Source organism: Enoplosus armatus, chromosome 5 (assembly GCF_043641665.1).
Source record: "Enoplosus armatus isolate fEnoArm2 chromosome 5, fEnoArm2.hap1, whole genome shotgun sequence".
NCBI lineage: Eukaryota > Metazoa > Chordata > Actinopteri > Centrarchiformes > Enoplosidae > Enoplosus > Enoplosus armatus.
The window spans coordinates 10389457-10415623 of record NC_092184.1 but is presented as its reverse complement, the minus strand read 5'-3'; the positions used below and the strand labels follow the sequence as shown (position 1 = coordinate 10415623).

At 41.4% G+C, this 26167-nt stretch overlaps 2 protein-coding genes across 2 annotated transcripts; both read left to right on the top strand.

Annotated features, from left to right (window-relative positions):
- The first annotated feature begins 1336 nt into the window (after positions 1–1336).
- On the top strand, positions 1337–17769 carry LOC139285062 (bridge-like lipid transfer protein family member 2). Its single transcript, XM_070905501.1, has 35 exons — positions 1337–1437; positions 1570–1630; positions 1704–1887; positions 2991–3114; positions 3228–3352; positions 3454–3521; positions 3616–3752; positions 4038–4156; positions 4611–4804; positions 4995–5292; positions 6097–6302; positions 6393–7437; positions 7563–7754; positions 8187–8389; positions 8750–8868; positions 8950–9187; positions 9312–9491; positions 9699–9798; positions 9933–10132; positions 10220–10517; positions 10612–10769; positions 11095–11301; positions 11478–11577; positions 11744–11926; positions 12094–12215; positions 12337–12492; positions 12841–12962; positions 13069–13249; positions 13681–13767; positions 14253–14363; positions 14452–14587; positions 14929–15053; positions 15147–15248; positions 15967–16101; positions 16350–17769. The coding sequence occupies exons 1-35, from the start codon at positions 1352–1354 to the stop codon at positions 16533–16535; spliced, it is 6288 nt and encodes a 2095-aa protein (XP_070761602.1). The 5' UTR covers positions 1337–1351; the 3' UTR covers positions 16536–17769.
- Positions 17770–18064: 295 nt separating this feature from the next.
- Positions 18065–23498, top strand: LOC139285424 (ribosomal protein S6 kinase-related protein-like). The gene is made up of 12 exons (XM_070905988.1): positions 18065–18094; positions 19231–19461; positions 19550–19633; positions 19710–19778; positions 21041–21110; positions 21613–21720; positions 21909–21949; positions 22044–22071; positions 22430–22519; positions 22823–22911; positions 23005–23115; positions 23199–23498. Exons 1-12 carry the CDS (start codon positions 18065–18067, stop codon positions 23496–23498), a joined length of 1251 nt encoding a protein of 416 aa, XP_070762089.1.
- The last annotated feature ends 2669 nt before the right edge of the window (positions 23499–26167 follow it).

Genomic DNA, 26167 nt, shown 5'->3' with positions numbered 1-26167 from the left:
ACACACTGTCGAGTGATCAACTTTAGCTACGCGCTATTTCATGTTCGGTTTGTAACTACACTGTAGTTAATTAGCTATGTTAGCACAGTGAGGCTAGCTGTCACCGTTAGCTGAAAAAAACACAACTAGCGTTCATGTATTTGCATAGCAAATGTTGTCTCCGCCAGTTACAGTGATATACAAGTTACTGATTATTGTTTAATAACATCCAGTCCGTCACACCTAGCTGTATGCACCTGGATGTAAGGTGCATGAAGCTGAAGTGTGTCTCTTCCTCTTTGACAGCAGCTGATAGCAGATAGAGGAGCAGCCAGACCCATGTCTAAGATAAGGGTGTGATCAACTTGGGACACAATGTCTCTCTTGCTGATATCCTTCCTTCTAACATTTCTGCTTGGGATTGTGTTGCTATGTGTCATTTTCAGGTAAGACGTGTTAGATTCCACAGTATATCTGTTATTGCCAATGATACTCTGTAGGCAACATTTATTTAGTTTGATTTAACACTGTTAACAAGATTTAACCTAGATGATTCTTTTCCTTGATTTTCCTTATTTTATGTAAAAGATTTCTGCTTTTTTGCTCCTAGGTGGCTCATATGCACCCTGGCTGTGCGACTCTTCCAGACTGCCCTGAATGCTGATCTAAAGATCAAATCTGTAGGGCTGTTTTCTGTCCAAGGAGTTAGTATCCAGTTTCACCCCCAGCATACTCTGGTAAGACACACTGTGTTTACATGACATTTATTTAGCAAGCTCATTCAGTGCGGCTGCTCCCATGTCAGGGGGTAGATGTTTGGCTGAGTAGTGACCAGAACACATTTTGTGTTATTTGTCCACTGTCCCAAAATATATCAAGGATATGTTTTTGACTAGTCATACCATAACATTGACTCTCTTTATGACAGGAAATCGACAGAATATGGATTTCAAGTAAACTTCTAAACCAGGATTTGCCGTAAGATGTCATATTTCTTTTGTCAGTTGGATAGTTTGAGTTAAAATCTTTCAGTAAATCAGTTATATATGCTAAACCCTTATATATGAAAATGCTTAACTCTGTTATTTGAGACAGCTACTGCATGTTTGTGTTTCAGGAGATACCTGGCATTGTGTGTCGGTGAAACCAGAGTTAGGTTTGACTTGCAAGCACCACTCAGACCTTTGGTGAAGAAGAGCCATGGAAAAAAGTCTGGGAAGATGTCAGTCAGCCCCACAACACTACGCTTTCTGTCACAAGTATGGAGCCTCACTGTAGGTCAGTCTTTTGCTGAACTGATTTTGAAGACAATGTCTCACTTTCTATCTTGTGTTTTCAGTTGCTGTCTTTCCACATCAGCTCGATCAATGTGATGGTACTGAACATAGCACTGTCAGAGTCTCTATGGCACATGACCATTACAGGCATCACTTTGTTACTTGACCACCAGAGTAAAAGGTAACCACGCCGTTCACTCTCAGTCTATTTGTTGTTTCTGTCTGCCTTTGATCTGATTTAACTATAAAATTGAATAGAAAAAAAATATCCGAAGGATCACGCTACAATGTTATCATTTAACTTTCATTACAGGCTGGCATGGGACTTCTCTGTCGGGCAGCTAAGCAGTAAAGTGCTTAAAAGCAGTCAATTGGTACGTTCTTCTATTTTCACTGAAATAGAAACTTGTGATTGAATGTGTGTGACTAACGTGCTCTCTGTTGTAGGATATATGTTTGGCTGAAGTGGCTCTGAGCCTGCTGCTATCTGGAGATGTGAACCTACCAGAGATGAAGCCAGGTTGCCTGTCCCTGAGTGTGAGGACACTTATAGCAGAGCTGCACGAGGGACTATTTCTCAGCCAACTCCTGCTGCCCCCGTCTCCCAAAAAGAGCATTCACGATGCATCTGGTGAGAAAATGCAAAGTATAATACCTGAAATTATCCAAATTATTAGGATGATTTAACAAGCAAGTGCCCTTACAGCCTTAACAAAGTGTCCACCTTGCTGAGATGTTAGAAGAATAGAGGTTTTATTGTTGTAAATGTACAAGTCAAGACCATCAAAAAAGCAGCACAATTCATATAACACCTAATCAAGATGTTGCTGGGTTGATTGTATGCGTGTGGGGCATGTCAACTTGTATAATCAGTATATAAAGCACAACATGTACTCACATCAAGTAGCTGGAATGATAAGCGTGACAACACTAATAGCTAGCTTTACATCAGTGAATTTCTGCTTATTCTGAAACGCCTGGATGTCTGCAATCGTCTGTGATATTTTTAGCTGTTCTGCAAACCAGCAAGAAAATGAGGACAAGGTCATATCCTTGAGCTTAATTCACTTCTGTAGGTGCTTGAAAAGTCCACATGCTTAATGATAAATAGAGAAAGTTTAACCTCCCCAATCAAGTAAGCATAAGGTATACAATTATTTAAAAAGTAAGTAATAGTTGGTACAATCATGTCAAGCATTTAAAACGACATATACATTTGAGTGTTTATATATTTGTGGGTCTTTTGGGTCATTATTCACTGAATGAGAAATTAAAGAAATATATTTTTAAAACTAATACACCAGTAGTACAGACATGGTTAAGGTTTGCAGTGCAACGACTACAAAAAAGAGGAAATGACACATTAGCTTACTCAGGTATTTCCATGCAAAACATATTATTAGATCATCAGAAACCAAAGTATTAAAGTGGTGCTGTTAGTGATTTACGTTCTGACCATAATTCTCCAGATACTTGACATTTGTAGACACAGTTGCAACATTCAAAACCTGCCTTCTGTCTGTACGTTTGCTATAGAGTAGGCCAAGACAGTATGCGCATTACAGAATATGGCATATGCAAATGTCAAAATGTGACTATTTATTACATGCTTGAGAATTGTATTGGCTTATTTTTTGTTTCTACAACTATTTGGCTTGTATGGCTTTCTTTATACTTTTGATAATACCATCTATAATATTGTGATTTAATAGTATTAATGCTGTTTCCTTTCAGAGTGTGAAAACATTGAGTTCATCCAGACTGAGACAGTGGAACGGTTTCACCAGCTGATTCCTCACAAGGTCAATGTGGAATTTGATAATACAAATGTAACCCTGTCCATGCACAGCCAGAAAAGGTGAGTCAACATTTTACCACCATCTGCATATAGTTGTTGTTTTGCAAAATTTGATTCCCTATTGAATGATTTTGATTGAAAACATTTTGTGACAATCTCCCCTGTCTGCACAGACACCTGAACTGGACTCTGAAATCTTTAAAAGTCTGCTATGGACATGACATTGAGCAGCTTCCTCTTAAAAGCTTCACTCCTGAGCTGAGCTTTCCACAGAGCAGCCTGGAGCTTCTTCTAGAGGGTCAGTGGACAGCTGGGTGCCAGACGCAATGCAGAGAGAGTTGGATGAAGGAAAAAGCTATGAATAACACCTTTTTATTTATTTATTTATTTTATTGGCAGATGGACTACTCCTCTCGCAAAGTAGGCAAAGAATCCTTTGTGTGAACACTCTCAAGACAGCCCTGCAGGTGAAGAAGATCACAAGAGCAAAACTTCTGAAATCTGTGACTCATATTTGACATTATTGGTGACTTTGTCTCTTATGTTTTTTTCTACATTTAGGTTACATCAGTCGACATCTCGGGGTCATTCACAGTCAACACTTGTATCATCCACTACCGTCACCAGGAGTTCTCCCATTGGCTAAACCTATTTCCATGGGAACAGCTAATCCACAGGAAGGCAGCACATAGAAAAAGGCAAGTTGCAAAAGGAAACTCGAAGGTTGGATTACTGTGTGTTTATTAATACTCAGGTTGGGGGGATTATAACCATATTTTCTGTGACATCTGGAATGATTGGATCAGTGTTCTGTCTGTGAAATCTCCCACTGCAGTGAAAATAATAATCTAACACCTTTTTACTATCTTCTCTTTCTTATCCACGTTTGTGTTTGCGCGTCACTCATTCTGTAATGTGTTGTTCCATGACATTATTGTGTTGTGTAGTCCATTAGATTATTTGCCCACCCTCCTTTTCCTCAGGCGCCTCCCTCACCTCGATGCTCCTGTGATGATCACCTCCTCTGTGTCCAACGTTAATGTGTCTGTTCAGCTGGGAGACACGACGCCTTTTGCTCTAGGCTTCCTCTCTGCCAGTGCAGGTACTGCAGGTTGTTCACATGCTGCGCACACACACACACACACACACACACACACACACACACACACACACACACACACACACACACACAGAGAGAGAGGCAGTTGAACGTCATATGATGTTATTTCTACATTGCAAAATGAGGGCATTATTGTGTTAAAGTGTAACCTCAACACTCTGTGGTAAGCAATAGCACTTCATGTTGTTACATCATGTGCACGTCCTGTTCTATTGTTACAACAAAGTTTCCTTCAGTAAATCTTCATTTGGGTCAACCTTTTTCAAACATGCCAAACTAGATTAGATAAGGTCTTTTCCAGCCCTTTAAACATTACTCATTAACTTGTACTCCTTTTATCCATGTCTTATATACTGTGTATAATATACTGCAGCAAATTTGAATGTATTTCCTCAAAATAATGTTTTAAGATGACTTGTTTTCCTTGTGTTTGTAGAACTGCAGCATCTTCTTGACATTAAAGTTGACAGAGAGAGCCCAGAGTCCCAGAACTTGCACCAGCGTGCCTTGCTGTCCCTGGACAACTTCTGGTGGAGAGTGGGTCAGGGGTCTCATATCCAACAAGCACCCCACCCTCCTGGTAAACATGTGTGGGGAGAAGCGCTAATTTTAGACTCACTCAGTCTTCAGGTAGGAGCAGAAATTATTAGGGAGTGTTTAGAAACTTCATATTCATTTTCACATTTTTAAAATAGTTTTTCCTCATAACATGCTGTTTCCAGTTAAAGCTAGTCTTTATGTTTAGTAAGTTAGTTAGTCTGATGATTTAGTGGCATACTCGATTGCTAATGTTGGTGTACTTTCCATCTCATCCCTCCAGGGGAGTTTCAACAGACCCCTCGTGGAGTCGAGTAGCCAGTCTCAGAGTTTGAGTGTGGAGTCCAGTCTGAAAGGCCTTCAAGTGGAGCTTTCAGAGACTTGTGCACTGTGTCTGTCTCGCCTGCTGTCCCTCATCTGTGTTCCTCGTGACCCAGGGCCACAGCTGTCGGATGTGGCCTCAGTGTCTCCCCCTAGTGACGATACTGTCCAACCCATCCCCTCCTCTCAGCTACACCTGCTGTTTAAACTGGACTGCTGTCTGGAGGATGTGAATGTGTTCACACTGTCTAATCTCGCAGGTAAATTATTTCAGAATATTTAACAATGTTGCTGGTGGAAAAGTGGTGTCTGCTGTTCTGCAAATAAACGCACTGTTCAGGAAATATTTACAGTGTTTCTCATAGTTGTTTGACGGGAAAGGCAGGTCCTAATTATACCGTTTTAATTTACCTTTAAGCATTACAAGTAAACATTCTTTTAGTCTACAGGGACAACAAGGCAGAGCTCAAACAATTAGTCAATTGATAGATTATGATTTACAGAAAATGAGCTGCTAATCAGCAGCTATTTTGATGATCGATTAATCATATAAGTCACTTTTCAAGCAAAAATGCCAAAGATTACCTAGCGGTCGCTCTTTTCCTTTGTCTTGTGTGACAGTTAACTGAAGTTCTTTAGGTTTTGAACTGTTGGTTGAACTAAACAGGCTATTTGAAGAAGAAACATCAGGCTTTAGGAAATTGTGATCTTTTTAAATATTCTTCACTATTTTCTGACCAGATCAAACAATCAAGAAAACAAATCATCAGATTAAATGATAATTAAAATAATTATTAATTGCAGCCCTATACCTCTGCTGTGTTGTCATTCATCATAAACAATGACAAATGCATTTATCAGAGAAAAGAGAACAAACTGCTAAAAGTATTGCAGCAATACATTTTAGAGCTGGCCCAAAGTAAACAGGCCTTCCTCTTACGAATGCCCCTTTGCATCTTCATTATTATGTGAGACCAAAGAACACAGGATACACAAAATGCTCTGCTCTGGCTATCTGTCATCACCTTTAATTATCATCTATTATTTACTTGTGTTCTCTTTAGGAGCCGTGTCCTTGCGGATGGACACTATCGGAGTCCTGAGCTCTGCAGAGAGCTCCACTGTGTCTCTTCAAGGTGTTAGCTTGTTAGCGATCAAAACACTCACAGAAAACATGGAGTCATGTTGCCCCGCCTCCCAAATCCCCAACCCTGTGCTCAAACTCACCGCGATAGCCTTTGCCTACCACATCACCACCCACACCTTACAGGTAATGGGATCTCTATCAGTTTTATTTCTCTGGACTAAGAGAATTTCTGTGTCAGTATTCATATTTTGTGTTGTGTCATGTTTTAATCAGGTTCAATGTGAAGAGGAGCTCACTGTGGAATGGACACCGCTGGACCACATGGTCTTATATCAGCACATGACTGAAGCTCAGGCTTGTTGGCAGATGCTTTGCGGAGAGAAAGGAGAGGACAGTCAAGTCAAACCTACGGAGAGTGAAATCATTTCAGGCCAGAGTAGAGGGCTGTGTGTGCGGGTTGAACTGGGCTGCACTCGTTTGACAGCCCATGTTAGTGAGCAGAACTATATTCTTTTGCACACAGAAGCTCTCTCAGTCTCCAAGCATACTGGTTCCATGCACATACGTTCTCCCTCCATGATCTTCAACTTTGACGGCAACAACATCGTCTCATTTAAAGGTCTAGATGTTGAAACACACGCAGAGCTGGCTGAAATGCAGCTGCACAGAGACGCCTTCCCCTTCCTCACCACTCCTCACAACCGTGTCTGGGTCCTCACGTGCCCCTCTCTGGCTGTCGAGTTCCCATACCAGTACAATTTCTCAAACACCTTTGACATGGCCATCAGTGTGCAGAAGTGGCTGAAGACTCTGCATCGCTCCACAAGCAAGGCCGCTGCCGTCCAACGTCCTGACCTCGTGTTCAAAATCAGCCAGTTTTCGTTCGTCTTCCTGGACGACATCTTTGAAATCAAGCTGCGAGACAACTACGAGCTGATGAAGGATGAGAGCAAGGAGAGTGCAAAGCGTCTTCAGCTCCTGGATAAGAAGGTGGCAGATCTGCGCAAGCAGCATGGAGAACTTCTCCCTGCCAGAAAGATTGAAGAGCTGTACAGTTCACTGGAGAAAAAGCACATTGAGATCTACATCCAGCGATCACGCCGCCTCTACGCCAACACACCCATGAGGAAGTCTCTGTTGACCTGGACTGTGTCAGACTTGGAGTTAGTAGTCCTGGCTGATCAATCTCTTCACGGGCCAGAGAGGGTGAGAGAGCAGCTGAGGGACATCGACAGGATAAGTCCCTTCCCCAGAGATGGACTCCCTCTGGTGGTTCAGTGGTGCCGCGCTGTCAAGTTTAAATTGGCTGCATTTTTGGGTAAGTTGATAAAGTTTTACCACATTTATCGCAGACGAGAGACTAAATTAAAGGCCTCACAGTTTTAGCTTATTTCTATATATAAAAAATAATTCAAGTCTTTCCTCACTTTCCGCCGTGTCCAGTGAGAATTCGGGATTATCCTCGCTACCTGTTTGAGATCCGGGACTGGGAGCTGTCAGGGCGTCTGATTGGGACAGAGCAGGATGGACAGGCCAGGGCCCATCGCAAAGAGATTGTCCCACTTGGTCCACCGTGGGGAGATGTGACAGTCCACAGGAATATGCCACCACTCAAGTTCTACTATGATTTCAAATGTGAGTTATGGGAATGATGCTGTTCTCCAAGCACACAATCCTCAGTCTGTTAGGTTTTAATTATCACTTCCCGTCCCAGCTCTTCATTATGCCTGACCAGTCACAGCTGGGATCATGTGACCAAAACAGAAGTTCAAAAGCTGAACTAGGCATCTGCAGGGGCAAAGGAAGAGAGAAACACTGCATATGTGTAACAATAAATGTAATGAAATGAATTGGCCCAATATTAGAGAAGGAAGTATAAAGTTAGCTTGAGTATAGTAGCTTCTTCCTTCAATAGAAAAGCAGTAATTAGTTATTTGAAACATACAGTAACACAGATAAAAGGCGTGAAAACAAAACTTTGTAGCAGCTGTCACTCTGCTTTCTTGCAGGTTTACTCTCTCAAACACTGAAAGTTGATGTATCTCACTGAATATTCTCTTTATGCAGCTAACATCTCCCTGTACACTATTGTGTGGGGGCCATGTTGGGACCCCGCCTGGACTTTGATTGGCCAGTCCGTTGACCTGCTGACTAAACCCACTGTTGATCCCTCACCTCCTCTGGCCTGGTGGGACAAAAGTCGTCTCCTCATGCATGGGCGCTGGGTTATGGACATTGATCAGGCCAATCTTCATCAGCTGGCGACAGAGGTAAAACTATGTACACCTAACAAACTCAACTGTTGTGAACCTGCAGGAGATATATGCAGGAAGAGGTTCAGTAAAGTTATGTTTGTGGCAAATCATGATTTCAATTACAGTTCTGCCATTAAGTCTATACTTATGATACCTATAATGTGCTTGTTTTTTTATAAATGAGATGTTGTAACATTGAGGTCATAGTTAAAGGTGGTGTTGTACTGGACTACATTATATTCAGTGAGTGTATGTTTTATGGCAGATACTTCACCCTCACAGTTTTTTATGTGTTAGTTTCTTGGGGTAACTGAGGGATGTGATGCAAAACAAAATGAATGACCTTCATCTAAGATGAGTCTTGCCTTCTTACAGGACCCTTACAACACTACAGAAAACCTGCACTGGGAGTGGAATAAGCTGAACTTTGACTGGAACCCAGGGCAGTTTGTTTTTAAAGGAGATTTGGACGTAAATGTCAGGACAGCATCAAAGTAAGTGGAGGTGAAAATAGTGAATAAATACAACTTTTAACTGTCACGTTCAGTAACACAAGTGCCTTTTTTCCATACCAGGTATGATGATATCTGTTTTCTACACCTGCCCAACCTGTGTATGACCCTTGACCTCCAATGGCTTTGCCATGGCAACCCCCATGACCACCATGCTGTAATGCTCTGCTGTGCGGAGAACGTTGCAGACGTGACCTCAGGACAACCTCATGACTCCTACAGAGCCTTTCGCTCTGAGAACCTCAACCTCTCCATCACCATGGACCTTAACCAGCACTGTGGAACAGGTACATGCAGCTCTGTTAGATGTTCTATCTAGCTAAACTAAGCCCACTACACTTGAAAAGCAATATTGTATGTATTTGTATTTGTGTGTATTTTGCAGTTGAGAACTATATATGTTTGTCTATGTAGAACCTCCCCAGCCTAGAATCCTGCTGTACAGCAGCACTCTGCGCTGGATGCAAAACTTTTGGGCCACCTGGACGGGTGTATCTCGACCAATCTGCAGAGGCAAGCTCTTCCACAGCCTCAGGCCTGTCCGCAAGAAGCTGGGTCAGCACTACAAACAGATGTCCTACACAGCTGCCTTCCCTCAACTGCAAGTGAGTGTTTTTCTAGGCTGCCTTCCAGCAACAGTTCACTAAAAATCTGCTTCATGTTTTTACCATGAAATCTACATTTGCAGTCACCTACACAGCACAGTATGAACCTTGATTCCTGACAGATAATTTACTAACTTCCTCCCCTTTATTTCTTTACACCTAATATCTACCATATGTGTACATTTCTACATATTGTGTGTCCTTCAGGTGCATTACTGGGCCTCCTTCGCCCAGCAGAGAGGTATCCAAGTGGAGTGCAACAAAGGACATGTCTTCACTCGAGGGGCACAGAGACTCATTCCACAGGGTACAGTATGATACAAGATAGAAATACAAATTATTCATACATACAGATGGCTTATTTTAGTCTCCCAATAGAACATGTAGTAGTGTATATTTTTTTATGTGGGTGCATGTCTGTGTGTTTCTATTGTCTCTCAGCTGGTACTGTGATGAGGAGGCTGATCTCTGAATGGAATGTGACTCAGATGGTTAGTGAGCTATCTCAGGTGACCGTTCACCTGATGGCCTCCACCTGGGATGAGACAGCTGACCACCAGATCAACGCTCAGGTGAAGAAGACTCACCTGCTCAGCCTCTCCTCCCTGAGCTACCAGCGACAGAGCAACCGCATGGAGGAGGTAAAACCCCAGAGGTGGCTGGAGTTTAAACCTATTTTTCATGGTGGCTGCATTCATAATCGAGATCTTTGTGAATGTTCTTGACAGGAGGTGAACCAGACGGATGAGACTAATGCCTCTTACACTCACAAACTGCGCCTGGTGGACCTACGGGCTTCCTGGACCACCACTAACAGGAACATAGCCTTTGGGCTGTACGATGGTTATAAAAAGGCATCTGTACTGAAGAGGAACCTCTCCACTGAAGCTTTGAAGGGTTTGAGGATTGACACACAGCTGCAGACCAAGAAGCTCAAACGCTCCCCTTCCAACTACTCTCCCACCACAGCCCCCACCACACCAGTTCTGCCCACTGTCAGTCGAGCAGAAAAAAGTCAAAATGAAGGTGAGGATATAGCTTGATAAAGAAAAAGACAACAGCTGAGTCTTTTAAGATCCACTGACCTCTTTCTTTTTGTTTCCCCTCCTGCACTCTGTAGGAACATCGATGCTCCAGAAACTAATTGAAGAAACAGACAAGTTTGTGGTGTTTTCAGAGGAGGACTCCGGTGTCAGCGACCAGCTGTGTGGCATTGCAGCCTGTCAGACCGATGATGTCTACAATCGCAACTGGTTTATCGAGTTGGTCAACTGTCAGGTGCCGAGATCATTTTTGTTTTTAAGATTTGTTTCGTTTTCCATATTGCAACGTCGTGTTAAGTTATTGTCGCTGTTGGGTAAAAGTTTTTTGAGTCCAGTTTTGTTGGGTTTCATGTTAAATCGATTGAAGGATTCAAAATCCAAACGTGGGCTACAACATCTCACAGTAAAGGCTGATGAAACCTTGTCAAAACTGTGTGGATCAACTCAAAAATTAACAGTTATATAAAGGTTTCTATCTTTGAGAATTGAGGTTTTCTCGCAAACCTTCGATAATATTGGTGGCCCAGTATTTTAACCCTCCTCTACTTTGCTGTACCCAGATGATGCTGCGCGGCACAGAGACAGCAGGCTGTGTGCTGGTGTCTGCAGCAAAGGCTCAGCTGCTCCAGTGTGAGCACCACCCAGCCTGGTACAACGACACCCTGAAGCAGAAAACCACCTGGACCTGTCTGCTGGATGGCATGCAGTACTTTGCCACCATGGAGCCAAACCCATCTGAGCAAGAGGACAGACAGTTGTGGCTGGAGGTAAGCACAGCTCTCACCTGGTGTTTACATCATAAGTTACTGTATTATAACATTGTGTATCCTGTTTTAAAATGAAGAAAACTAATTAGTATCACAACAAAGACTTTATAGTAACTCACCTGTTGTGTGCAGTGCTGTTCCTGCTCTGATTCACTCTTTCACCACGTTGCGTTTAGGTGAAAAACATAGAGGAGCACAGGCAGCGTAACCTCGACTCAGTGCTGGAGCTGATGGAGAGTGGCCAGGCTGTAGGAGGAATGGTCAGCACCACTACAGGTACATTTCTTCTCAAACCTCTTCTTCTACAGCTGTAAAAATACTTGAATCCTGAATACACAAAGTGATTGTCCCGCTGATGTTTTTCTTGGTGTATACCTTTAGAGGGATTCTGATTAACTGCACTATTTGAAGAACAATTAATTTTTCTTTTCTGTGTCTGTAGACTGGAACCAGCCAGCCCAGGTGAACGAGGCTCAGCAGGTTCAGCGCATCATCTCACGTTGTAGCTGCCGGATGCACTACATCAGTTACAGTCACGACATCAACCCAGAGGTGGCCACACAGATCAAACCACCAGAGCTGAGGAATAACCACGAGAAAGAGGACCTGCTGAAAAAACAGGCTGGTATGTCTGGCCACCTGCATACTTTATATCCTCAACCTGCAAGGAAGAATGCATCAGGGTTCTCGTAAAGGGGGCAGCATCCTACACTGTCCTGACAACAAAGTTAGTACCTGTGTAAGGGGAGGGTCACCATATATGAGCTTTAAAGAGATGTGTTGATTTAACAGGGGCTGTGGACACCTTCACCCTCATTCACCACGATCTTGAGATATCCACTAACCCTGTTCAGTACGCTATGATCCTGGACATCGTCAACAACCTGTTGTTACATGTGGAGCCCAGACGCAAGGTAGGCTGGAGCATCAGCTGGGCTGGTGGTCCCAATTTACAAAAGATTTCCATGTCCTCACTGATGTTTCGTCTTTGCTCATTCTGTGTTTTTTTTTATTTTCCGGATGTGGCGTGTCCAGGAGCACAGTGAGAAAAAGCAGCGTGTGCGTTTCCAGCTGGAAATTTCTAGTAACCCTGAGGAGCAGCGCAGCAGCATCTTGCACCTCCAGGAGGCAGTCAGGCAGCACCTTGTCCAGATTAGACGCCTAGAGAAACAGATTTACTCCAACATCAGGGTGAGCCACCCGTCTGTAATTTACTCCTTAAATTACCGCTGTTATTTAAAACTTAATGTTTATTATGTCTTTAAATATGTAAGTGAGTTTACCAGACCTGTCGCCCACTCGTCACTGCTACTAGCTTAACACACCTGAATCTCACAGCTGCATTGTGGGTAATGTAGGCACCAGGACTGACAAGGTAGAAGAATGCTGGAGTAAAAAAGATGATATCTCTGGTTCTGCTGCATCGATTTGGACTTTTTTTTCAACTGTCCATCGTGAGTCCGACAGTGTTATAAGAGTGCAGTCAGTCGAGTACCCTTTTAAATCATTAAACATTTGCTTTTTTTTATCATCTTGCAGGCACAACCCGAGGAGCTGAGCGGTGATGAGCTGATGGAGATCAATACTAGACTGCAGAACCAGCTAAACCAGGAGAAGAATGACATGCAGATGAAGAGTGAAGAGCTCAACATTCTCATCAGGTCTCACATCAGCACTCATTCACATCCAATACTGAGAAGATATGGCACACAGGTTAAAAAAAAAAAGAGAGAGAGAGATAAATATTCTTTTCTTCTTCTTCTTCAGGTGTTTTAAGGACTTCCAGCTGCAACGGGCAAACAAGCTGGAGCTGCGTAAGCCCCCAGAGGATGTGAGCGTGGTGAGGAGAACCGAGATCTACTTTGCTCAGGCCCGCTGGTGTTTGACCGAAGAGGACGGACAGCTTGGCATTGCTGAGTTGGAGCTGCAGAGATTCATGTACAGTAAGGTGAGCACAGCAAGGAACTACAACAGTCTGGAGTTTGACAGCCGAGTCACTTCTTATCTTTTATCCGGGGCTGAAAACTTTATGAAGAACCTGATATCCCACTAAAACATATCCTCTTTTACTATTTGCACTTGAAAAAACATTCCCTCTGCCTCCCTCTGTAGCTTTTATTCACCATGGCTCTAGCTTTTTTCCAGCATTCTGTATTTCAAGAACCAGCCGAGGATAACATGAATAAATAATATATCCTATTGTTTTTGTCTTGTTTTTGTTATTCTTTTTTTTTTTTTAAGGCATTGGCTAAATGCCAACAAGAACTGCAAAAACACAAGTTGCACTACAGTATCCCATGATATCTTTCTCCTGACACATCCAATGTTATTCTTGATCACTGCTGGATGGTAAATCCTGTGAATGCTTTCTTCCCACAGCTGAACAAGTCTGATGACACAGCCGAGCATCTTTTGGAGTTAGGGTGGTTCACTATGAACAACCTACTGCCCAATGCAGCATACAAGGTACATTTGACTCTCACTCCTCAGATTTGGTTATTTTAGTTTTCTGTTTGTTTTTTCAGTTACCACAATGAACAAGCACATTAATTTAACTTGAGTTTTCGCCTTTAGTTATAGAACATATGAAATTACAAAAGAACATGTATGAACACAGATTACATTGCAGTGTTTACTCACATGTATGACTCTCTGCCTGGTTTCCTCTGTGCAGCGTGTGAGGGTATGTACAGCGCTGGTAACAAGTGACAGGACGTAATGTCTGTGTTGATATTCAGTGTCGCATGCACACTCAAGCATTCATTGATGCATGTGTGACCAAGCACTCATTGCAAGTTCCCTTAACCTTATGGTTGTCGTCCATACCGTGTTCATATCATCAATAATATGTGCTGCTAAATATCAAAGTGTACTGTTTTCAAAAAGACAAAAGCTACAGGTTTATTTTGTGTTGTTGCTGAGGATGAATTTAACTCCCTCTTCTTTTATAGGTTGTACTTCGTCCTCAGAGTAACTGCCAGTCAGGACGCCAGTTTGCTTTGCGTATCTTCAGTAAAGTGCGCCCCCCTGTGGGAGGAATCTCTGTTAAAGAACACTTCGAGGTGAAGAACATCACACGCAGACACATTCACTGAAACATCTGGATTGTGCTGCCTTGAATATTATTTGAATTATTGTTTCCATCATCAGGTGAACGTGGTGCCTCTCACCATCCAGCTGATGTACCAGTTCTTCAAAAGGATGATGGGATTTTTCTTCCCAGGAAGAAATGTTGAGGAGGAGGAGGTCACTGATGAGGAAGACAAGTTCAGATTGGTTACTACAGGTGTGTTTTTGTCCACAGTGGCAATATGACAGCAGTAAACTGAGTAGCACTTAGTCTCTGATCTCTCTCACCAGCCTGTAACCTATACCAACGGACTGATCAATAATAGTTTCCATTGTCTCTGCCAGATGTGTGTGTGTGTGTGTGTGTGTGTGTGTGTGTGTGTGTGTGTGTGTGTGTGGTATTGAATGGCCCATTACTGTGTTATGTCATCCCTATGAGCTATTAAAAGGCTCTGTCACTTTGGATATGACCTTGAGAGACTCAGTGGGAGTATAAGGTGTAGGGTGCAGAGTCACCCAGAGGCCACAGTGCTGATGCTGATGTGGTCTGTGTCACAGGTATCCCTGTCAAGCCTCGGCAGTCGTCAGAGGACACCATGGGTGCTATGGGCCCCAGCAAAGGTGTCGCCCAGGGACTGAACCGCACTGCGGGGGTCAGGAGGTCGTTCAGGAAGGCTCCAGAGGTATTCGCGCTTTCTTTGATTGCTTGTTCTCACAAGTCAAGAACAAAACAAAATAAAGAAATTTAATTGCATTTTCTAATTGCCTCCCACCAGCATCCTGTGGATGACATTGATAAGATGAAGGAGCGAGCTGCTATGAACAACTCCTTCATCTACATCAAGATTCCTCAAGTGCCCCTCTGTGTCAGCTATAAGGTAACAGCTGTTACTGAGCTGAGTTGTTTTTGATTCAATCCCTGTTCATCATTATGGATCATGAGCTTAAATAGAAAGAACCATAGAAATGAGACTGAAGAAGATTATTCTGTTATATTCTTAATATCTTGACCTCAACGCTCAGGTCATTCATACACAGCCATCTCTGGTTGTGCAAAACATCATGTTCATGGCTTCCTGACACTTTGACTCTGGCCCAGTTGGATTTGCATGAGTAGAGGCATTATGTTGCCAGATTCAAGACTGAAAGGTTATTTGTCACTTGCTCAGCATGAAAGGCAGGATATCATAATGTTAAGGCCGTGCTAAAAAGACTAGTGTGCAATACAGAATACGAATTAAATTAAGAGTTTGAAAAAGAAATATAAAAGATAAAAATCATTAGTATTATATTATATTATAAGTAATTATGTAATATAAGTATTGAAATGCTGGAGTGTATATCGGCCATGAGCAGGTGGATGTAGTCGTGTAAACATCTTGGTTCACGCTGCAGTTCCCCTCAGCTCTGTGGAGTGTTTCAGCGTCTTTCAGCTATTTTGTTTTTACGGCCCGCAACTTCACTGTTCTGATTCACTCCCACGACTCTCATTGTGGCATTTTCACTTCAACTAAGTAAGGCACTGAGTATTTCCAGTCTGATGTCTTTTTTAGATGTTGAACTAATGTTTGACTCTATAAAATCGTCTGTCTTCAGGGAGAAAAGAGTAGTGTGGACTGGAAGGACCTGAACCTGGTCCTGCCCTGTTTGGAGTACCATAACAACACCTGGACATGGCTCGACTTTGCCATGGCTGTGAAAAGAGACAGCCGGAAAGCACTTGTAGCACAGGTACGCAACATTTATCACCTCACCTTATCAAATGTTCACCACTTGAAACCCACATATTGTCAGCTGATGTAGGGTGGCTGGTATGTTGATTTAAGATTACCAAAAGTTATCCTTCATTGCAGACAGCGTGCTTTCAATTGTTTTAATTTATTTACCATCACCAAGAAAGACTAAGAGCCAAAAACAACCTAAATTTGCCCCGACATTGAAGCGTACGTTATTTATGAACTTGGTGTTTTGCTGCTCAGATGATAAAGGAGAAGCTGCGTCTGAAGCCAGCTTCAGGCTCAGACCTGCGGGGGAAATCGTCTGAAGGGAAGTCGGACAACAGCCTGCAGCAGCAGGAGGAAGATGAGAAGGCGCGGCTCCTCATCGGCCTCAGCACTGCAGACAAGAGCTCCAGCAAGAAGAGCATCTTCAGTCGACGCAAGTGAAGCAACAAGCACTCACACATTCACACCGCGTCAGAACTTGACTGGATGATCCACTACAGCAGCTGCCACGCTCCCTCAGCACGGGGATCAGGGAAGAAGCAGACTGCCTCTTAGGTCAGAATATCAGTCTGGCTTTGTGAATCTCAATGAAAAAGGGAGATGGTAGAGCATTTCATATAGTTTTGGAAGGATACCTTACTGTATCATGTGAGTCTGCTGAATTTAAAGTAATATTCTGGAGTTTTTGTCGTTGGAAAAATACTCCTGATGTGTCTCAGATTTGAGTTTAAGGCCAAAATCCCTGCAGGGACCTCAAACAGCTCCAGGGGTTACCAGGGTGCCATTTTTGACCAAAATATATATTATCTTGTTTATTTGTGCACCATTTAAAACTTCTCTCTGCATTTCAAACGCTCTGCCACTCTCACAATAATGACCACTTGCGTTGCATTTGAATGTAGCGAGGAAGATTGTCAGTATGTAGCGAGCACTTCACCGTCACTGTTTCCTGTGCTTCTATTAATGCAAGAGTGAGAGCACCTTTTCCTGCTGGCTCAGGAACACTGTACGTCAGACTCGGTCAAAGTCTGCTAGAATAAACAGGACTCAATTGAAAGCACCTTCAATGCTGCCAGCTGTAAAAAAAAAAAAAAAAAAAAAACCAAAACAACCAGATTTAGAAATGCCATAAATTAATATATCAGATATGTTTTATCATTGAAGCTTAAAGAACGTGTGTGTGGCTGTATGACTGTCACTGACAGGAAGGCCTTTTCCCCACAAATGACCACAGAAGATGCTATTTTATTTTAGATTCTACCTTTAAATGAGTGTGTGCATCCCTCAGCTAGCGGTTTGACTGTACCTCACTCCAGTGCAATATATCAAGAACAGATTAGCAGAAACATGTTCATGTGTTGTTTAAAGTGGCACCTGGTTTGATGGTATTGTGGCAAAAAAAAACATGTTGCAGCTAATTGCTGTGTGTATGTTTTGTAATTTTATTACTAAAGCACTTTTTTATGCAAAGTATTTTGATATTTTTGTAACCACGGTTGTTTTCTGTTGGATTACTTGTATAACTGTGCTGCTCAGCCTGTTGTTTCACGTGTCTGTTAAGGAGAAGAAGCCCTGAACATTTCAATGATCATATCGCAAAAGCAGATGTATTCACATTTCTATCCGCTCTGTGGCTTATTGTTTATCTGTCAATAAAAAGTGTTATAGTCTCTCAGTGGCGCGCGTGTGTTTGGGTTTTTGTGCCGAGTAAAGAAGATAAAGGGGGCAGGTCTGTGAGTCGCAGGAAGTTGGGGAGCAGAGTGATGACTGATCATTAATCTGACAGCTTTAACTGGAGCGGAATCGAGCTCTTCCCGCTCCGGATGAGTCTCCGCGAACACGACGCCAAACGTTTCTCTCTCCTCAGACAAGTAAACACACAAACACGTGGATTAGAAGAAGCTGAGATGGAAACACACGAGGACGCGACGGATGCTTTCTCACTCGCTTCTGTGTGAAAGACTTCAGTTATGGGCAGCGACTTCAGTAAAAACAGTAAGGTGAGTGGATCTGGAGTCAGTCACATGCTGATACCATGATGTTGAGATGTAGAGCTGAAAGGCAAAGATGTTTGCAATTTATAGTAAAATCATACAATCAAGTTTCTTTCTCTGGGTTTTTAGAATAAAGGAAGTGAATAATAAATGAATCCATGTTGTGGCGAAGCTTCTCGGCGAGTTTAACGTCTTTTAAATGCAGTATGTAGTGTGTATGATCCATGATACAAGATGTCTTGAAGAATCCTGTCCGCTGCATCAAAGTGAAGTCAGGTCAGAAATAGAGGCATTGATTATGTGTGAAGTGATCAGTGACCTCCCTGCAGACCTGCAGCAGGAGGGTCGATAGATGCTCGCTGTGATTTTGTGCAGCGCTGATGGAAATGACAGCTGCAGCTCATTCAGTCAGAGTCAGAAGTCAGAAGGACTGGACCTATACAATTTTGTTAAGATTCAAACTATGAATAGTGTAAGTATAGTGTAAAGAAAATATTCTTATTTGCAGATATTTCAACATTTTGTATTTTAATTTCACTTAAATCTTGTTATTAGGTCTTTGAACAACATTGCAGAAAAATAGTTGTAATAATATAATTATTAATAATTTTAAAGTAAATTAATGGTTAAAAATAATTTGCTGAGGCATGAAATCATCCCTTTCATAAGCTAAAAAGAAATATTCAATCACGAGTAAAAGTACAGAAGTTTATCAGCAGAATGTGCTTTAAGCATCAAAGAATGCACATTATGCAGCAGAATGGCCCCTTTTCAAATTGTTATATTATTATATTAAATTATTATTAAACTCTACTATTATTATTTATGCAATAACATGTGAGCAGCATTTTAATGTTTTATCTGATTGAGGAAGGGGCGTGATTATAAAAAGTATACTTTTAGGCAGTTTAACCTTTAACAATGCATCATATTTTACTCGATCATTATAGGTTTTCTGTGTAAAACCTTAATCTGCAAAACTGAAATGAATGTAATCGAGTAAAAAGTACAATATTTCCCTCTAAAATGTATTGGAGTATAAGTATAAAGTACCTCAAAGTTATAACTAAGTACAGTACTTGAAATTTACTTAATCACATTCCACTCCTGATCATAAAGCATTATAATCTTTTATTATCTAGAGAGAGGGACCAGCTGCTCGGCATCGACTCAGTCATGGGTTCCTCTCCATCGCTCACAGACTCGGACACTCAGCTGTATTTTCCCGGCCTGGGGGACCGGACGGCAGACCTCTGGTCCCCAAACTCCTGCTGCCTCCAGAGGACAGCTCAGAGACGTTGGGCGCAGCTACCATCTCTGCCTTTCTGCCTGAGTTCCCACAGCGTAAATGTCCTGGACGAGACCATTTCCAGGTACTCTGGACCACAACGTTGGACTGTTATCAGAACTGAAAAGCAAAAGAGTGGAAACATTGAGATAACTGTACTTCTGTGCTCACAGGTCCTGGGCTTCATAGCTAAAGGCTCATGTGGACCCATTCTGAAAGTGAAGGACGTCTTCAAAGAGAAGACATATGCTGTGAAGGTTAGTTCAGTACTACAACAGCATTACAGAAGAACATTACGTACTGTTTTGTGTAATCGTTTCCATTGCTGCACAGGTTCTACCAAAGTCAGAGGTGTTGAAGCACAGAGCGCTGCAGCAGTCAAAGGAGGAAGTCATCATTCAGGTATCACAGTGAGAAATACTCAGAAGTACAAGTACTGTTACTTTACTGCCCTTATATTCAGTGAAAAGTAACAAGTACATTTACTCAAGTACTTAAGTACGATTTTGAGGTGCTTGTACTTTACTTGAATATTTCCATTTTCTGCTACTTTCTACTTCTTCAGTACTCCACCACAACTCATATTGTACTTTCCACTCCACTACATCTATTTGATACATTTGTCACTTTGCAGATTCAGATTAATAATACAGAATATAATCAATAAATAGAATATGATGTTTCAATAAGACTTTATTGATCCCTTGGTGAAGTTCACAAGCTACCCACCAGTATACATAGTAAAACAAATAGCTCCACCCTTACCAGCTGCAACATTAATGTTGCATCAATAATTATAATTAGAAATATAATATACAGTATTTTGAAATGGGCCTGCATAATGAGTACTTTTACTTTTTGTACTTTAAGTATATTTTGATGCTAATACTTTTGTACTTTTACTTAAGTAAAATTTTGAATGCAGGACTTGTAACAAAGTATTTCTACACTATGGTATTGCTACTTTTACTTAAGTAAAATATCTGAGTACTTCATCTGCCACTGCTTAGAGCTGCAACAATTAGTCAAGTAATTGATCAGTCAATCGAAAGAAAATTAATCTGCAATTATTTTGACTGTCAATTTATAGTTTTTTTATATATATATTATAATATAATATATTAATATAAGGATTTGTTGCTTGTTTTTATCATATATGATCCTACATTTGTGATTTGTTTTCTTTCCTACTTACATACTAGAAGTGATATTCCAATAAAAATAAAAAGCTCATTTTAAATATAGCTGCTCAAGTTAGTTGCACTTCTAAACAAAGCACAAAGGGGAAATATTTACACTCAGTTCCTCTCCTCTTCTTCATTGAATTAACTTTTTCTGCAAACAGCTCCATAATTGACCATTTTGAAGATGTGCAGGATGTGTTGGCAAACTGGGCTCCTCCCTGGACTGGACACAGACATAGTGAAGCACACAAAGTACAAAATGGCCGACTGAACTTGTAGATCCAGTGCATGTATCTGAATCTTTCTGTTATTTTTAAGGCTATAGTCAAATTTCCAATGAGTACATTAGGATTTCAATACATGTCTGTAAACAAGTTCTCACCCTTTTATATGGATTGATCCGGACTATAGGAAGTTCCCTGTCCATCTCTCACTGTTAAATTCACTCTCACTCTGTGTGTGTCGACTGTTGCTTTGCAGCGGCAGCTCAAACACCCATTTATCCACAATCTGCAGGACTGCTGGCAGACGCAGCGCCACCTCTTCATTAGTGAGTTAATAAGTATATAAAGGATGGCACAGTTCAAACCTCTTCCCTTCTACTGCCCTTCCCTTCTGTAAGTTTTCTCTTGTGGTTTTGTAAAGTAGACTGTTGTAAAACCGTGCAGTCTAACAGCTGCATCCTTACAAATCTCAGCCCTGGATACAGAAGAGGTGCACTGCCATCTAATGAGAGAACTGGGTAAAGCTCAGCGTGGCTGCAGATGCTGCACTGCATGCATGAGTTTCCAGTTTTGTCAACCATGATCATAAATGTATGTGCATCAATTCTAAGTTTTTAAAGTGGTATTAGCAGACTAAACTCAAATCTGATTTAGAATAGCATTAAATCAGCTGACAGAAGCATGTGTGTTTTTGACTCAACCTTGTTCCTTACTTCTTCCTTTCCCCAGCAACGTGCGACGAGCAAATCTGTTTTCTTTTCTTCTTTGTTGTCTCCTCATTCCCGGCCTGCATTAACTCAGTATCCATGTGTCTCGCCCGCTCTGCAGTGTGCGACTACTGCGGCGCTGGAGACTTGTACACTTACTGGTTGCTGAGGAGCCGGTTTGGGGAGGACGAGGTCCGGCTCTTTGCAGCAGAGCTGGGCAGCGCGCTGGGTCAGTGTTTGTCAGACTTTCACCATCAAGAGTTCATCATATTGACCTCTAGCACTGACTTGTATTGACACAGACATCATGCTTGAGTTGTACAGTGTGTTAAAGAGGGATTTTAAACATGGACCTCATCCTTATCTTGTATTTTTGTTGTATATTCTCTCTTCCTGTGTTTTGATTGTTATTTCTAGGATTCCTACATGACTTAGGGATCATGCATAGAGATGTTAAGGTATGTTTTTTTATATGTAATGTACTTATCCTGATGTATTTACATATGTGTATTTATGTATTTTATAATAATAATTTTTTTACTGTTTTTTCAGATGGAGAACATTCTTTTAAGTGATCGAGGTAATGCTTGTCTGTATTTTCGACTTCAGGTCTGTAAAATCATGTAGAGAGTTTGTGGTCATTAGATTAGATTCAATTATTTCACTTTATTAATCCTCAGAGGAGAAATTAGTTTGGTCACTCATGCACAAATAACAACAAGAGGAACAAGTCAGACAGCTCATAGCAGACAACACATGGAAGACAAACTGCCACCACAATTTTAAGACTAACACACAAACTAAAACGTATTCCAATAGGACATTAGTGTAGCTCAGGAGCTCTTCTCGCCACTAAATTAAAAAACAAGGCAAATACAATTGATCAGTTAATAAGAATAATGTTGACCATAAGCGACTCAGCCTGTGTTTTGATTCAGGTCACCTTCGTTTGTCTGATTTCGGACTCTCGCGGCGGCTGAAACGAGGAGGAAGAGCGTTCACAATTTGTGGGACAATCCAATACATGGGTGAGATTTTGGTTTCATTTCCTCATAAATTAAATATATTTCTCAAGAGAATATTTCTGTGGCATGTGTGGCTGTTTGAGCTGCAGCGTATTGGTTCACTGCATCAGAGCAACATCAGAGCAGCACCTGTGTTGCGCTCCCACTGGAGTCGTTTGACCCAGTTGTGAATGTGATGCACCTGTGATATACTTTTTGTTTTTTTTCAAGTGTTTTCTTTGTGATTCCCCCTTTTCGTGTTCTGAGTTATGCTGATCTGTCATCTTGAGCTTTTTTAATAATGATTTTCCTGTTTTGTCTGAACAGCTCCTGAAGTTTTAAGCGGAGGTCCGTACAACCACGCTGCCGACTGGTGGTCCCTCGGCGTTATGTTGTTCTCACTGGTGACGGGAGAGGTGATGGCACATAAACTCAATATTCAGTAGCGCTACATGTGGTTCTGTGTCAGCTATTGGTCATTGTGGTTTTTCCTTTTACACTTTACTCAGTTCCCAGTAGTTGCAGAGGCGGACCACAGGACCATGTTGAACAAGGTCAGAGATTTTCCGTATGTCCTACCTGAGACCTTCAGCTCTGCTCTGATCTTACTGCTCACTGAGGTTTGTAAATGTCTCATCTCTCTAATTTATAAACTCTGATCCCTCTGAACGAAACATTTATCTGTTTCAATTCCTCTTTGCAGCTTTTGTGCAAGAGTCCAGCGAACCGGCTTCGTAACCTGGAGTGTTTCAAGATGCAGGCCTTCTTCCGTGGCACTTCATTCGACTCTCTCATCCTTCAAAAGACGCCTGTTGAAGTCATCCTTGAGCTCAGGACTCATCCTGATTGGGCAGCCAAAGCAAGGAGAGGCCTCTCGTTGGACTACTTTGATAACTTTGACTGTGATCAAATCCTTCATTCTCCTACAACTCCCACTGAACTGTCTCCTGCTCTGGCCAACGTGGACCTGAGACCAGCTACAGAGCAGACTTGTAAAGCTTAAGACTGGACTGTGTTTCTGTGCCTGGATACAGAAGCTGACTGGAAAACAGAAACTCTGCAGATAATGAATATTTCTCTGATACACATGTTTTTATGTTTGAAAGTTCCCTTTCTTCTGAATATCCATTATTAACCGATATAATGTTACCTACTGTGGTCCTGCTGCCAACTGGCTTATTATTTCAACCATGTTCTGATACATTTCTATTGCTGTCAGTATTTAACGAAGAAATGTTGTGGGAGGCCTTTTAATTTTTATCATTATATTTTGTTTATTTACAGTATTAGAGTTAAATGAAATCACCCCAAAAACTAATTCTGAGAAATTCTGAAATTAAACTTTGATTTTGTGAGCAAACATTTTGTACTCTTTGGTGTAGTTAAGGTCCATCTTTGATTTCCTTGCTCTCATATGTACTTGTATTCATTATTTGAATATTACTTTACGGCCAAAAGTGGTCGGGTATATGTGTTTCATTATACACTCAGTTAATGTTGGGATATTTCTTCACTAAGTGTAGTCATTAAATTCCAGTAGTTCATAAGTGTGATTTGTGTTTCACTGGACTTGACTGTTATTTGTATTTATAGCAGATGGACCTTTTTATACAAACAACTAAATGGTCTCTGAAGTTTGGTTCTCTGACCACGTCAACAGATCTGTTTTAGAAATGGATTTAAAGTTTACATCCAAAGCACAATGCCCTCTGCAATTAAGAAAGTTGTGGACACTACAGTCACTCTTGTGTTTTGTTATATTTTCTTTTTATATAGCAACCTTAAAAATGAATCTTTCCTCTCTTTATATTGAAGCAGTTGTAAGAGGCTAATCTTATTTCTCTTTTACTGCAACATTCTTACAATATTTCTTAAACTTACTTTGTAGATAATTCGCCTGTCTGCAACAATGTCCCTTTTTTACGTGTCTCTCTCACCTGGTTAGTAAGTAGGTTGGTCTCACCACATTCTCCATTTATACAAAAACATACATATGACATGTAATTATGCCTATTGTACTGAAATAACATAAATGCAGAGCATTAAAGTTCATTCTTGACAATTGAGCTGTAGTTTTACAGTAAAAAAATCTGTGAAGCTTTTTCCAGGGCTTTCAGTTGCATCTCACGGTCTTCCTCAGCGGATGTGGTATACATACAAGCTCAATAATTCACAATACAGTAAGTCACATGATGGCAACTGAGCCATCTCCCATGTCAGGTGAGCAGACTCCATCTGCTGAGGAGGACAGTAAGCTGTGGTTGACAGCTCAGAAAAACGAGAGTAAGTAGATTTTCTTTTTGCCGGACTATTTAAATGTAGCATATATACGGTACAACACACGTCAGTTGCAGTTGACAAAACAAGCTCACCTCAAGGTCCAGTCAATAGATGTTCTGGAGCTTTCCACTATATCACATCTTCACCAGTTGTCATGTTATTGCAGATGTTCAAATGTCCATTTCTTCTCCACCCTCCACAGCAGGTAACAAAACAATCTCACCTTGAGGTCCATTTAAAAGCTGTTCTGGAGGAAGCCAACATGGGCGAGAAGTATTTAAAGTGCTCAGAAGAAATGGAAATTTGAACATTTGATTTCATGACAAGACTGAGTGATACAGTCGAAAGCTCCAGAACAGCTACTAAAGGACCTCCTGGTGAGACTATTTTGTCAACTGCTCAAGAATTAACTTTCAATATCAAAGTCACACATTAGATATGCAAGTTGTAACTTGTCAGAAAAGTTACATAAAGTATAGTTTAACTAGAATTTAGGTAAGAGTAAGGACACATATTAAGGTCCTCATCAAGTGAATTTACAAAGAACAACAACCTCCAAAGGTTTAACTTATCTGCATCTTATAGTCTATTTTAAATGTCTGTAGAATCAGAGACACCAGCATTAGTACATTTGTCCTACTGTTTTATTTGCTGTTAAGACATTTGGGTAAAACATACCAAGTGTCTCATTTTAAATCAGTTATCATGTGAATATTGTACCTGGATACATTACGGCCAACTTTCAGCCTCGCCTCGACCTATTTAGAGGAGCACTCACAAATCCATCGAGGACACCCTTAATAGGACAGAAAATTGAGGACCAGATAAAGTATCATCATTAAATGCTTTTAATTAGGTAACAGAGGGAAAAAAATCGAGTGTCCCGGAGGAGGCAGCCACATATAATTGCTGTACTTCTTGAAGTCATGCATCTATTTAAATCTGGATCTCCTGAATGGGAGTGCACCGGCTCCTCCTCCCGCTGCCTCCTGACATTGAATTCCCTCTCAGGCCCTTGTCTTAGGCAGGTCCACCATGTCTGTGTTGTGGCTGTATAGTGGCAGGCAGTCCAGTGACCCACATCTAGTTTAAGAGGCACACTGACCCACTATAGTGAAGAGAGGAGTCCCCTGAAACGCCGGCGAGCCGTCCCACTGTGTCTTAACCAAATAGTAACATTATATAACAGAACATACAACAGAAAACATGCAGTTTCCTGAACGTAGCTCATACCGCAACGATGCAACATGATTCAACATCCTCAACAAATCACAGCTAAATCTGAAAGATAGAAATGATCCTGTTCAGCTCACAGAAAAGCATCATTTCATTTCTCTGTGTTAGTATTTTAAACAAACATTGTCTCATACATTAAATAAAATAACTTGTAAG